The sequence below is a fragment of the Hemibagrus wyckioides genome, linkage group LG22 (assembly GCF_019097595.1).
Source record: "Hemibagrus wyckioides isolate EC202008001 linkage group LG22, SWU_Hwy_1.0, whole genome shotgun sequence".
In the NCBI taxonomy this organism is placed as follows: domain Eukaryota; kingdom Metazoa; phylum Chordata; class Actinopteri; order Siluriformes; family Bagridae; genus Hemibagrus; species Hemibagrus wyckioides.
Genome location: NC_080731.1, coordinates 15,597,568 through 15,611,963, shown reverse-complemented (window position 1 = coordinate 15,611,963; position 14,396 = coordinate 15,597,568). Strand labels below are relative to the sequence as shown.

Here is a 14,396-nt window from a genome sequence, read left to right as displayed (position 1 = left end):
AATACGTTTATATGTATATAGACATGACTGAAGATTTCCATCATAACTCCTCCCTCCGTGCTGCAGGGACTTGTTGAAATAAATGGCCAGTAATCCATTCCTGCTGGTTTGTTTCTGTTTCTCGCTGTCCCTCCTCTCCACAGAGCGGTAACAAGTCCTACAGCTCTACTACTTTACTAAACCAGACACATCCAGCTGGATTCTAATGAATAACACCAGATAAGCCTTGTTTAGCAATCTCTTGGTTGACCGATCGGGTCGTCAGATTCCCATCAAGCTTTCTGCTCTTTTAATAGCTCTCTGCTCTCTGTCTCTCTCTTTTTTTTTATCTGTTGCTTGATTTCTACAAGCAGTAACGTTCACCAGCTGTTCATTTCCAGAGCTGCATGTCTCTGTACACATGAAGAATCAGGTCTCACTGCCCTGAGATGAGTTGCTCATTAGATAGCCGTCTTCTCACGTTGCATTTTGGTTCCACGTTCATGTTTTGCACTGAGAGGTCAAAGCAAAGGTGTGAAAGTCACGTGTTCCTGCATATCTGTGTCCTGAACGATGAAATGTCCACAGCTCAAATAACCGATAAAGTTAAATGGATGTAAACTGATGCTCCATTTGACTTTTTATTGTGTATGTGTGTGGTTGTATATGTGTGTGTGTTTATGATCATAAAGCATGAAATCACATCACAATGTAATTCAGCACAGATGTAATGTTTGTTCTATTTGTGTGTTTTTTTTCCTGACTCTCTCCTGTCTCACCCTGAATGTTGGCTGCTCACGGCTCCCATATACCTCTTTTTCTCTCTCTCTCTCTCTCTCTCTCTCTCTCTCTCTCTCTCTCTCCTGTCTTTCTTTCTTTCTTTCTTTCTGTCTGTCTGTCTGTCTCTCTCTTTTCCCCGGTATGCGTCACGGGCTGGATTCATGAGCAGGAAGCTCGCTGACTGTCCCCAGCTTTTGGATGTGGACGACATGGTGCGGCTGCGGGAACCCGACTGGAAGTGTGTGTATACGTACCTGCAGGAGTTCTACAGAGGTCTGGTGCTGAAAGGCTTGGTCAAAACCAAAAACTCCCTCTAAGGTCCAAACTGATCCAAAAATAAACGGTGAGAGAGGCAAGAAAACCTTTCCGGAAAGACCTTGACTAGTGGTGATGGAGTGGATTTATGTATTTATTAATTTTTAGATGGACAACATGGTTTAGATCACTTCCTGTACTGCTTCCTGTTTGGTCCTGGTCCTAGAGCATGCAGTTTTAGTGCTTCATGTGCTCTCTAATGGGAAAAAATGAATTTCTAAGCCAGTCGATTTGAGCGTGCAGTCAGAACAGCGCTCTGAAAGGTGTTGTGACTCTTCTGTATGTTGTACTTTCCAGTAATGCTGCGTTCACACATACAGTGACGTTAGTGGAAAAAGCGAATAGATATTTTCACTGAGACGTGTCCACATCTGTCTCCATGTTTTATTTTAGTGGCAAGGAATCTGATTTGTTGTCAAGTGGAATGCTAGTTGCTAGTTGTGACCTGTTGTTTATCACTATGGCAACCAGTAGTAGGAACGCCTACCGGCGACTGGTGTGTCTGGAGACTTGTGGAGATAAAATCACTGGATGTGTGAATGCAGCATTAGATTACACCAAATACATCTCAAATGTGTGTCTGAAACGATTTGGCTAAAAATGCATCAGTTTGTGCTCATCGCTAGTATCTCAGGGTGATGCTGATAGTTAAGAGTCTCCTCACAGAACTTTATCATAAACTCATCACGGAACTTTATCATAAACTCATCACAGAACTTCATACTGAACTCATAACAGAACTTCTGTCAGGTTTCTACTCATAGGTTTTAACTTTATTTACAGAGAATACACACAATTCTGATTGCAAATGGAAAGATATAAAGTGGGAGGCTTTTTAGTAGCTGTAGAAGTAAATCAGAAGAAGATCTCTCTCTCACACACACACACACACACACACACACACACACCTGCCTTTTTTCTTCTAATGCACTGCCAATTAACACACACCGTAGCAAATAAATACACTTGCATTTAGCAGACGCCCTTTTCCAGAGTGACTTACAATTTATCTCATTTTCTTTATATATATATATATATATATATATGTATATGTATATATGTATGTATATATGTATATATGTGTATGTATGTGTATATATATATGTATATGTATATATGTATATATATATATATATATGTATGTATATATATATATATATATATATATATAATGTGTGTATATGTATATATGTGTATATATATATATATATATATATATATATATATATATATATATATATATATATATATATATATATATATATATATATATATATAAAAATATATAAAACTGAGCAGTTGAGGGGTAAGGGCCTTGCTCAGGGGCCCAGCAGTGGCACCTTGGTTGATCTTGGAGTCGAACTCACAACCTTCCTGTCAGTAGTCCAACACCTTAACCACTATGCTACCACATTCCCATAAAAAAAAACCCCCATTGAAATCGCTTATCAGATTTAGACACTAGTGACACTAGTCCGTGAGAGCAATTTAGCGCACACACTCACGCGGCATGTTAATGTGAATGAAAACAGGATACACGTGGCCGCCAAGCTTCACACACACGCACACCTGCTCTCTGCATCAGCATGGCTCCAGGTTTTAATCGAACCCGAATCTTGAGGGTCTGTACATTGTTACTTCCCTAAAGACACAACAGCGTCTGTATACGTACACAGCGCATTCCTGCAGGCTTTTATTTGGAAACCAGGAGCCTGAAGGTTGCAGTTCAAGCAGAAATACATGGGAACTTAAAAGGCACCGTTAATGAGAGCTGCCTTGGGTGCGCTTCGGCTCCTTCAGCCTACTGTGATGATCTTTATCAGCAGTTTTGTTTGTCAGTTTGGGTGAAACTACATCACATCATATCAGGGGACTGGCGACGTTCACCATCGCTGTGTTTGTGAAAGCGAGCAGCGCTCCGAGATCCGACGCCCAAACATGGTCTTGGTTTGGTTAATGTGACAGAAAGAGAGAGAGAGAACTGCTGAATAAAAGATCCCTGCAGCTTTATCTGCCTTAGCTACTGTTTTAGAAACCAAACACTAAGAATAAAAAAAACACACAGGGATCATCTGCTTTCATTTGTCAGCTTCAGGAAACATTTTAGCGTGGCTTAGCTTAGCTTTCTGCTTCTGTAGTATGTCTGAGGGCGAGCTGGAAAGCTCATTTATTTCACAAAGGATGAAGGGAGTCTACACCTGTCTCTGACCAGCAGTCAGTCCCTCCACAGTGCTGTTAATGTGACTGCTGCTTCACTCTCACTCACTGACCTCTGTTAGAAAGCCAGTGCTGGAACTCTGAGGTTAATGTCCGGTTGCTTAGTTACACAAAAGTGAACCCTGTGATGAGCTACCTGTAAATATTCACACATCTGCTGATTTATTTATACACACACACACTACGATGGAGGTGTGTGTGTGTGTTTGTATTTCTGTGTGTGTGTGTGTGTAAGTGGCTGTGTGAGTGTGTGTCTTTGTGTGTGTGTGTTTGTATTTCTGTGTGTGCGTCAGTGGCTGTGTGAGTGTGTGTCTCTGTGCGTCAGTGGCTGTGTGAGTGTGTGTCTGTGTGTGAGTGTTTTTCTGTGTGTCTCTTTGTGAGTGTTTCTGTTTGTCTGTGTGGGAGTGTATCTCTGTTGACTGTCTATATATGTTTGTGAGTGTACAGTATCTGTGTGTATGAGTGTTTGTGTATGTGTGTGAGTGTATCTGTGTACATGAGTGTGTGTTTGTGTGAGTGTATCTGTGAGTGTGTTTGTGTGTGTGTGTTATCTGATTATTCCTTGTTCTCTCTATCAGGGCCTTTGCTAACTGCATGCCCCTGTTGGAAGTGGAGGACATGATGATAATGGGTAAGAAGCCTGACTCCAAGTGCGTCTTCACCTACGTGCAGTCGCTGGTCAATCATCTGCGCAGATACGAGCTGACCTGTCGAGCACACTTGGATCACTGAGCGTTGTCTCACGCCCCCAACTCCGACACCACCACTTTCTTTTCTTTTCTTTTTTTTTTGGATAAAACATGAAATGTTTGCTCTCATTTCCTCTGATGGACCTTTCACCTGCAACAAACCAAAGGTTCAAATATCGCACAAGGTCGAGGGAAAAAAAAAATGCTATAATGATGATTAAAAAACATGTTTTGGCAAGAAGATAGAAAAAAAGATTTCTTTAGAATCCCTGAAACACCATGATGTCCTGATTCCTGGTTGATTTCTACCCCTGTGGCATGCAGCGAGTGTATCTAATGTTGTACTGCCTCGTGTACTGTAGCTGATAGAGCAATCTAGTCTGCATGCTTCACCACTCAGTTACTTGAAGCTTTCTTCTGAACTCCTATACTCCAGAGAATGAAGTGTGTGTGTGTGTGATGCGCAGATACGATCCTCATGCTGAAACACTCCCAGTAACTCTGTTTAAGCGGATCACATTCACTGAAGCATGAACACAGAAAGTCAACCCACCAGTCTGAATCAGTTGTTTTCCCCAAGCTGATTTAAAGCAGACTCTTCAGTAAAAATGCCAATTGATCCGAGGACCGGCTTCCTAGCCTTAGTAGGAGAGGAACTGTTTCAGCATGGGGATTATACAACACACACACACACACCACAGCCTTACAGAACACACACTCACGTGTACAGACATCAGTGTGTCTAATGCTTTAAATATCGCTCTACTTTTTAGTCTTTACTCTGTCCATATCCATTTGAAAGAGATTAGCAAAATAAAATAAAAAGACAAATGGCTCATCAATCACAGTTTTCTCCTGGTTATAGAGACGTTTCAGCAGCCATGCGTATCCTGGGTTGTGGGTTATTGTTTTTTATTTTATTTTATTTATTATAAAAAAAAATTGTAGAAATCTGATTTATGCTTCCCAAAGAGAGTAAAGTTTTTTTTTTATTATTATTATTATTTTATTTTATTTTTAAATTTTTTTATGTAATTTGATTTATGCTTCCAGATCTCCAGATAGTGTAAAGGTTTTTTTAAAAAAAAAATATATATATTTGAGCAAGTCTATTGGCTATAATCTGCAAATAATTTTATTTAACAAATGAGACACATTTACAGGGCAGAGTTAAGGCTGTGTTCATTTTCGCTGAGAATTCATTTAAAGTGCCAATAAGCTGTCTTTCTTTTAACTGGTATTAAAAAATAGCATTAAAACACATACTGTTATTTTTTTTTTTGTTTGTTTATTTATCGGTCTAAGCCAGTCTCTTGTTCCGGTGTAATTTTCTGAAGTCGAAGCTCCTGCTGTAACTCGTGCTGCACAGAGGACCGTGAACGTTCTCTCAGTACCGACTCTCTGGTCTACTTCTTTACATAGCAGAGACGAGAGAAATCTCGCCATCTTTCCCCTCCCAGACAGGACTGCTAGCATCTGAAGCCATCCCATCATCAGCACCTCCTTTATTTTTAGCTAAACACAGTGTTATTATTGATGAGCTTCAGTAGCAGGTGACGCTCTAAACTAGTTTCCTCACTATAGATTAAACCCTGCTGTATATGTGTAGAAAAAATTGAATGGGTTTGTTGTTTTGTTTTACGTAGTTGCACCATGGAATATTGTTCACTCAGCATTTCTGTACACTGCAAATTAATATGGCGTATGATATTAAAACCTTTTAAGAAAACCGCTTTGCTTATTGAGTGCTGAAATGTTAAGGAAAATCACACTATTCCAGTTAAAAATATTTATTTATTTGTCATATTATGCATTATAGCACTGTTATGGAGACCAACATTTTACACCAGTAAGAGCGCAGATCATCAGCCCAAAACCAATCAGCTGATTTTACAGTTTGGGGCATCATTCAGTTCTTAACTGGGCAGAAAGTGGACTCTGTAACAGCAGCTGTATATACATCCATACTGAAAAAGCACCACACACAAACACACAGGCTGGGGGAAAAGATATCCAGTCTAATGATGTTTTCGTGTATAAAGACTATAAATCTCCGTGTGGTGACTCTTTCTCAGGCTGCGGCTCCTGGGATTGATCGCTGCTCGCTGTTTTACTGTGATACTCGTTGAAGGGGCTATCTTTAGCAGGGGAGAAGCGAAACTCTTCCGGCACTTCATCTTCTGCTTGTACTTTTTTATAGAAGCCCAACTCGGCCAGAAGGTTGTTGATGTCGTTACGGCTCATGTGTGTCAGCGGGATGCGCTGCAAAGGAAAAGAGAGGAAGAGGAGTCAGGTTAGAGTAAAGAAGAAATCTTCTAAATGCTGAGATCGCTTGGAAAACATTTTGATGTACTAAGGAATTCCTGGAAAAATGAAAGAAATAGGGTCTAGCTAGAAGATATTTATTTTTGGAGAGATTATCTTGAAATGAAATCTGTTAAAGGTGTAAAAAATACACACCAGTCATGATTTTATTCTATTAAATACTTATATTAGAATATGTGAATGAAGAATAATGACTCCTTATTTAATTCAGTATAATAAACAATTTTAGCTGAATAAATCTAAAACTTGCTATGAACAAAAGGTTTTAATGTAAACAAACTGTACTGCTGGTTGACTATTTCATGTAAATAAATAAACTGATCAAATTTTCCTGAAATGTTTGATTCAGGGCCTAAAAACAAACATAATGAGTTGAAATAGAGCTCCAAACCCGGCTAAAATGACCTGGCTCTGCAGCCTCTTTCTCAGGCACTGTACAGCACAGAGACATGGAGGTGGTGTTCTTTGAAAGCTACCGAAGAGCTCTTTCGTGCTTCTTCTGTGGTCATGTATATGCTTATAACCATATACACCAATCAGCCATAGCATTATGACCACCTGCATTATATTGTGTTTGTCCCTCTTTTGCTGCCAAAACAGCCCTGACATGTCAAGGCATGGACTCCACTAGATCTCCACTGAAGGTGTGCTGTGGTATCTGGCACCAAGATGTTAGCAGCAGCATTAACTTCTTCAGCAATCTGAGCAACAGTAGCTTGTCTGTTGGATCGGATCACACGGGCCAGCCTTCTCTCCCCACATGCATCAGTGAGCCTTGGCCGCCCATGACCCTGTCGCCTGTTCACCACTGTTCCTTCCTTGGTCCACTTTTGATAGATACTGACCACTGCAGACCGGGAACACCACACAAGAGCTGCAGTTTTGGAGATGCTCTGATCCAGTGGTCTAGCCATCACAATTTGGCCCTTCATCAAACTCACTCAAATCCTTACTCTTGTCCATTTTTCCTGCTTCTAACATCAACTTTGAGGACAAAATGTTAATTTACTGCCTAATATATCCCACCCACTAACAGGTGCCATGATGAGGAGATCATCAGTCTTATTCACTTCACCTCTCACTGCTCATAATGTTATAGCTGATCTGCTTATTGCTTAACACTCTAAAGCTATAGGGCTGTCAGTCATTTTCCAGATGATTTCTGTCTAGTGACTAGTTTGCCATAACGCTGTGGCTTGCACTGATCGGGACATCTGGTGTTCAAACAGTGTGACTGCATTACATGCAGAGTACAGATTTCGAAGCATCACATCACTATGTACTGTTATTTCCCTAAGATCTGGTATTCAGATATATTTTTTATGTATATATTAAACTGTTCCCAAAACGATTTCATAAAACTGGATCAGACGTTATATTCTGTGATTTCAAACACGGTCATGCAATAGGAGTTTTACTGGAATCTCCAGCTGTCATGGATATCAAGGATGTCATCTTGGAAAATTCCCTTATATGAGAAGGGAAGCAGTTTGGCAGAAAATCCCACAGAGTGCTGCATGACTGGAAAAGAGCTGAAGATTTCTTTCTGTCTGTGGAGCAGGAGTTTTGTCCAGTAGGTGGTGCCAGTAGAAAGCTGTGGTGGAGACAATGTGTCAGCATGACCCGCACTGGTTACCTTTAATGGGAGATTTGTTAACATCTTAACTTAATGATCCTCAGTCAGTCCAGCCGTGCGTCAGCCTGGACGTAGACTCCAGGAATTCATCTGGAAGACATTTGATCTGGAGCAATTTTTTTTTTCCACAACAGCTGAAAAAGCTGTATAAAGCCCATTACTGGCACACTGAAACTGCAGCATCCAGGTCAGAGGACCAAAATGATTTTTTTTCCCCCAGTGTTCTATAGGTGATAAAGCCTGTGTGTTGAGGGTACGAATGATTATTAATGCAAATAATGAGTGCAGCACTTTTACCAATACCTTTATGTATTATAGCCTTATATGTATACCTTATATGTATTATGTAGTAAAGATGAGCAACACCACAGCTTGAAGGCTTCAGACCTCCAGACCTCCATTAATTAAAGTCTTTATGAGCTTTCAAATTCTGGGTAGATGGAGGAACCGAGGAACCCTCTGTGACATTTCTGGCATTTGGTAGACACCCTTATCCAGAGTGACTTACATTTCTCTCTCATTTTATACAACTGAGCTCATGGGCCCAGCAGTGGCAGCTTGGTGGACCTGGGATTTGAACTTACAACCTTCTGATCAGTAGACCAACACCTTGACCACTTCAAACTTCATTCTTACCTGCTGACACAATGCATTTTATGTAGATTCTAATAGATATATCCCTGACACAACTGTAGATAAAAACAACATATTATATAATTTGTCTTAAGTGTGAACAAAGTCTAATTAAAACCGATTAAATAAAATCAAGTCTCGCTGACGGACATTTAGATTTTACTGTCCGTCTCCTGCATTGTTCCAGGTTTGGATCATATTATTACACTAATGAAACAATTCAAACAGTTACTGTCATCACCAGTGATTCATTTCCTTTAACAGAACATCCTGAGGTGTTTTACCCTACTCAAGTTCCAAGATTTCTTATATATTATATATATATATATATATATATATATATATATATATATATATATATATATATATATATATATATATATATATATATATATATATATAAAATCAAAGATTATTCCAATTTCTTATTTACTAAAGAATCTCACACTTTTATCCATATATAGTTACACTTAATGTTTATATAAAAATTTATATAATTTTTTCTAAGGTCTTTTTTAAATTTATCAGATAAGAAACGGCCCAGAAGAAGCCGGGTTTCCTTTTGAGTCTGATTTTTCAGACTCAAGAGGAAAAAGTGTTTCTTCCTGTCATGGAATTTTTCTCCAAATCAATTCAACTTCTATTTGCATCACTCTTAACAACAGACTTTGTTACAAATCAGCTTTACAGAAATATATGCATTCAGGATATGAACTGTTAACTTTAATTTTATCCCTAATGAGCAAGTCAGAGGCAATGACAGTGAGGAAAAACTCTGAGATGATATAAGGAGGAAAGGAAATCCATCCTCAAGTGGGTGACCCTGGAGAGTGGGATTATAAATCATTTCCTTTCTATAACCATGAAAATTAATTGTGTAACCAGGAGATTCATTCTAGTTTTAACATGAAGTCTATTTTGTGAAATCTACATGTAGATTTCTGCTTTGTGACCATTGTTAAAAGCACAAATAAAACTGAAAAGAAATTGATATTTTAAAAATGCAGCTCATTACAGACATCCTTTCTCCTTTTCCTGTTCCAGAAAGTTCCAGCTTTACCTCTGACTGTTACAAAGCGCAGACACTGGAGACACCTTCCATAAATGTTAAACATCTCCAACCCTGATTAAATTAAGGATTTTATGATTTATCTGGTTATTATGATGCAACATCCATTGTTGTACTAGTCCCTGTGACTGAGCTGTCACTAGAAACACAGTGATGCATTAGAACATCCTGCACTGCTCTCTGAGCTGCTGTTATAGCAAAAGTACCCACATTTATTCATCCAATCAGAATGGCTGTGGTATGATGCTGCACTTACATCCAGCTCCTCGTAATAGTGATTCAGGAGGACGAGCTCAGGGTCTGCACCAGGGATGTGCTTCATCACCAAGTTGTGACTGAAAAACGCAGAGTCAAGGAGCAAATAACAACAAAGAAATCAATTCAGAAGAGGAGGAATGTGGAAATGAATAATAACAATAATTGGTTTCTAAACTGTCAAGAATAAAAAGATTTCAATCAGATAGGTTGATAAATTGCTCTGAAAAATCTAACCAAATACTGAGGCAGATCATGTAACACACAAGCACATAGTCAAGTACTTTAAACAAACATGGCATAGTGACAATATAAATATGGAAGAGAGGGGGTGTGGCCGAGCACTGGTTTAACTGTAGTAATAAGTGTTCTCTGATGCATTTAGGTGTGAGAGAGAGAGAGAGAGAGAGAGAGAGAGAGAGGGAGAGGGGCACACATGGCTTTGTGAAGTTAATAACACTATCAGAAAAACTCAAACTTGTAGGATACTACAGAGGGATGTCTTGGGTCACGAAGGCCTTGACCTGAGAAAAAAAAGGGAAAAAGACAAAACTAATGACACTGATTCACAGTCACCTTCAATTAATATGAAAATGTTTTTTTTATCTAAAAGTAATACAAAAATATCACAATCCTACACAATTTGTTCACCTACACAGAGATCTAGATGAGAGTTACTGTAGGAACGGTCCTGCAGTGTGTTACAGAATGCAGTAATAATGTTAACATACTCACCTCCCTCAGTCTGTTCAGCTGTCATCCTCCACAGCTCTGGAAAAAAAACACAATATGGAATATGGACATTACGTAAATTACGACAGAAATATTTCTTTTACAACTTCTCTTTATAGGACATCAGCAGAACGCTCAGGACTGAAGCTCATCCTGATTCTGTAATAAATCTGGATATAATTTGATCATTTTATTGTCTGTAATCAAACTTACAGTATTATTGACAATAAGAATATAATCAGGGCATCATGATGGTCCACCTCACAGCTCCAGAGTTCTCAGTTCAGTCCTGAGCTGATGTCTGTGTGGATTTTCAACAAGAAAACACTAGTAGGCTGAGTGGCTATGTTAAATTAGTCCTGAGTGTGAGTGCGTGAGTGAGTGAGTGAGTGAGTGAGTGACCCAGACAGTGTGTATTCCACCCTCATGCCGGTTGTTTTCAAGATGAGCTCCAATTCCACTGTATCCCTGAGCAGAAGAAAATGCTTAGAAAGGGATGGCGGGATGGGAATATTTATGGATGAATAGATGAACATACAGTATCTCACAAAAGTGAGTACACCCCTCACATTTTTGTGGACTGGCCAAGCATGTCTCCAGACCTAAACCCTATTGAGCATCTGTGGGGCATCCTCAACCGGAAGGTGGGGGAGCGCAAGGTCTCTAACATCCACCAGCTCTGTGTTGTCATCATGGAGGAGTGGAAGAGGACTCCAGTGGCAACCTGTGAAGCTCTGGTGAACTCCATGCCCAAGAGAGTTAAGGCAGTGCTGGAAAATAATGGTGGCCACACAAAATATTGACACTTTGGGCCCAATTTGGACATTTGCACTTAGGGGTGTACTCACTTTTGTTGCCAACAGTTTAGACATTAATGGCTGTGTGTTGAGTTATTTTGAGGGGAAAACAAATTTACACTGTTATACAGGCTGTACACTCACTACTTTACATTGGAGCAGAGGGTCATTTCTTCAGTGTTGTCACATGAAAAGATATAATAAAATATTTACAAAAATGTTACTGTAATGAGATACTGTATATAATGATGGACATAAATACAGATGGATAAACATAATAGTGGCCAATATTACAGAATGATGAATGGATAGATGGTCAGACGTACACAATGATGGACATAATTACAGATGAATGGAGCAAAAATCTGGATAGATGGATGTATATATTGAAGGACAATCATGGATGGATGGACAGAATTATGAATGGATGGATGGAAATAATGATGCATGTAAGAAAGGATGATAGATAATAATGATAGATGAATGGATATAATGATGGATGGATAGATGAACAGACATCATAATGGATAGATTGATATAATGAAGGACGGATGAAGAGGTGGACATAAAGATGGATGGACATAAGGACAGATGAATTACATAATGAGGGTTGGATTAATAGGTGGAAATAAAGATGGAATGAAAGGATAAATGGATGGATGAATGGACATGTGAACAATTGATGGAAGGACAGACAAGATCAGCTTTTACTCTAAATCTGTGTGATACTGGTGAGACATTGGAACAGGGTTCTACAGGACACTGCACAATATCTACTGAACATCATTGTTAAGCATCGCATTACAGTACACACAAAGACTTTTACAGAGGAAACCAGGCCACATATGCAAAATCAGTTTCTGCAGGTGATACAAGTAATGGGAGCCACTGTTCTGGCTTTCAAAAAAGAGGTTTCACGTTTCATCACTGGTGTTGCCAGATCATAGACATTTCATCAGATTGGGATAAAACCTACTAACATGGAAAATGGCAAATGCATTTGGTTTCAATTTAGCAAACAGAGTTGGAGTTACTGATTAATAATATCAGGAATGCTTAAAAGATCTGTAGCCAGGGAAATCTTTAACTATCAAATGAATCCCCTGAAACTCACTGTAAAGAAATAATAACTCTCTAATAATTCATTTATCAGAGTGGTCAAGCTTTTATTCCTGAACTTCTCATCTACAGAAATCATTATCGCCAAGTTGACTTTATTTATTATTTACTGTGTTATTTTTTTATTTCATGTAACAACAGAAACAAAAAACACGAATCATGCATTGAAAACTGGGGATAAACTTCAATCTGGCAACCCGGATCCTCATCAACTCAGCTATATAGTTGCTGCTTTTCATAAAAACTCTTAAAACTATAAGACCTGGTTATATTAAATTCAGGTTAAACTACATTATATCCTAATACATGATTTGTACATTTGTCCAGATGTGTAAAAGCAGGCGGTTTGGAAGAAAATAGAGATTAGATTTTCGAAGAGGAACTGAAAATAACGGGGTGTATCTTCATCACACTCATCCCCTCAGTCATGCAGTGTAAATGATCAGATAAATAACTAATCATCTAAATCATCCAAAAATGATTAGATGAATCCAAGGTTTAAAAAATTGCTCGCCGGTGTTGCACTGGTCCCCGAAAAGCTTTCTTTCCTCACCTCCACTTTTGCCCTGGCGAGACCGTCCAGCTTCTTCCAGTCCACTTCATAAGCCAAGATGATGGCTGGAAGAAACGCAGCCCATAAAAGCCGCCACATGCTCCACATGCCACCGGAGACACTCAAGTCACCTCCGGCTGATTGAGATAGACGCTTTATTAAAAGGTGGGCAGAAGAGTTAAATTCCTCAGATGAAGATGTCACGTCCGGACTTCTTGCCACGTAAAGCAGTGTTCCTCTTTAAGGAGGAGGAGCCAAGCGAGCGCAGAATTTCAGAGCTGGGATCTTACGCATGCGCAATCTGTCTCTGCGGCAGGTTAGTGATCAGCTGAACAATAAGAGCCGACTCCCAAATGACTCTTTGCCAGGTTTTTCAAATCCAAAAACAATGTTGTGAGATAAATATCTTTTTATCTCTGAAATTGTAAACAGTTTAAAACAGATACTCTACTCTCTGTTCAACAAAATTATATATGTGTAATAAAATGTATTTAATATATTTTCCTTTAAATTAAATATTCAATAAAGCAACTGGACAGCATATTAGCATTAATAAATACAGTAAACATTATTATTATTATTATTATTAATGTTGAAGTATCTGCAATGATCATCATATATCTAACCATTTATCTTGAGATTCATTACATACATCACAGTTGGACCTCACAGACTTGAGTCAAAGACAGTTTAATATCTTCAGTAGCATCACAGGATCGATCGGTCTGTCTAGATTAAAAATTGTTTAGTTGAATTCAGATATACTGGGACATCTTGTAATTTGGGGCAGTTTAACTCAGCAGCATTTATTTTCTAACATGAGTCATGGTTAAAACATGTTACAAAGTCCTGGCATGAGTAGATTAACACGACTTGGTTCATGCAACATCATATACGCAGTGTGCTTATGGAGCATGGAAACTGAAAAAAGCATCATTAAACAAGTAGTAACATTACATACGTTTGTTTTTGCTGTGATGCATTTAATACATTGAAATTTTAGCTGCATTACCCCTTTGATTTGGGCTTGCTAAAGGTAAGATCTCAGATTTTAACATTCAGATACAGACCCCTGAATACAAAAGTCAAAAATACAGATCTAATGTAAATTAGGTCAAAGTCAACTTTTAGCCAGTTGCAGTCTTCTGTCACACTCATGCAACGACCATGAGGTGAAGTGAAGAGATAAAAAAGAAAAAAGGAAGATGACCCAGAATGAGGTAAGTACATCTACAGCTTTTATGGTCTTCTCAAACAGCTAGTTTTCTAGAGTGATGGTAAGTACTTACTGGGGGCA

The 14,396-nt window shown here is 38.8% G+C and overlaps 2 protein-coding genes across 9 annotated transcripts in view; one reads left to right on the top strand and one right to left on the bottom strand.

Annotated features, from left to right (window-relative positions):
* smtnb (smoothelin b) overlaps window positions 1-5,709 on the top strand; it is a 54,451-nt gene extending 48,742 nt beyond the window's left edge. For 6 of the 8 annotated variants that reach the window (XM_058374623.1, XM_058374618.1, XM_058374620.1 and 3 more), the window contains one exon: window positions 3,870-5,709. In XM_058374623.1, the coding sequence (XP_058230606.1) occupies window positions 3,870-4,023 (154 nt within the window). In that variant the 3' untranslated portion in view covers window positions 4,024-5,709. Of the gene's footprint in view, window positions 1-928; window positions 1,103-3,869 lie in introns of all 8 variants that reach the window. The other 2 variants (XM_058374621.1, XM_058374619.1) reach the window with 1 other exon arrangement.
* Window positions 5,710-5,754: 45 nt separating this feature from the next.
* Window positions 5,755-13,347, bottom strand: selenom (selenoprotein M). The gene is made up of 5 exons (XM_058374624.1): window positions 13,100-13,347; window positions 10,634-10,669; window positions 10,388-10,422; window positions 9,900-9,978; window positions 5,755-6,242 (listed from the first exon to the last, which is right to left on the bottom strand). Exons 1-5 carry the CDS (start codon window positions 13,205-13,207, stop codon window positions 6,024-6,026), a joined length of 477 nt encoding a protein of 158 aa, XP_058230607.1. The 5' UTR covers window positions 13,208-13,347; the 3' UTR covers window positions 5,755-6,023.
* Window positions 13,348-14,396: the final 1,049 nt, after the last annotated feature.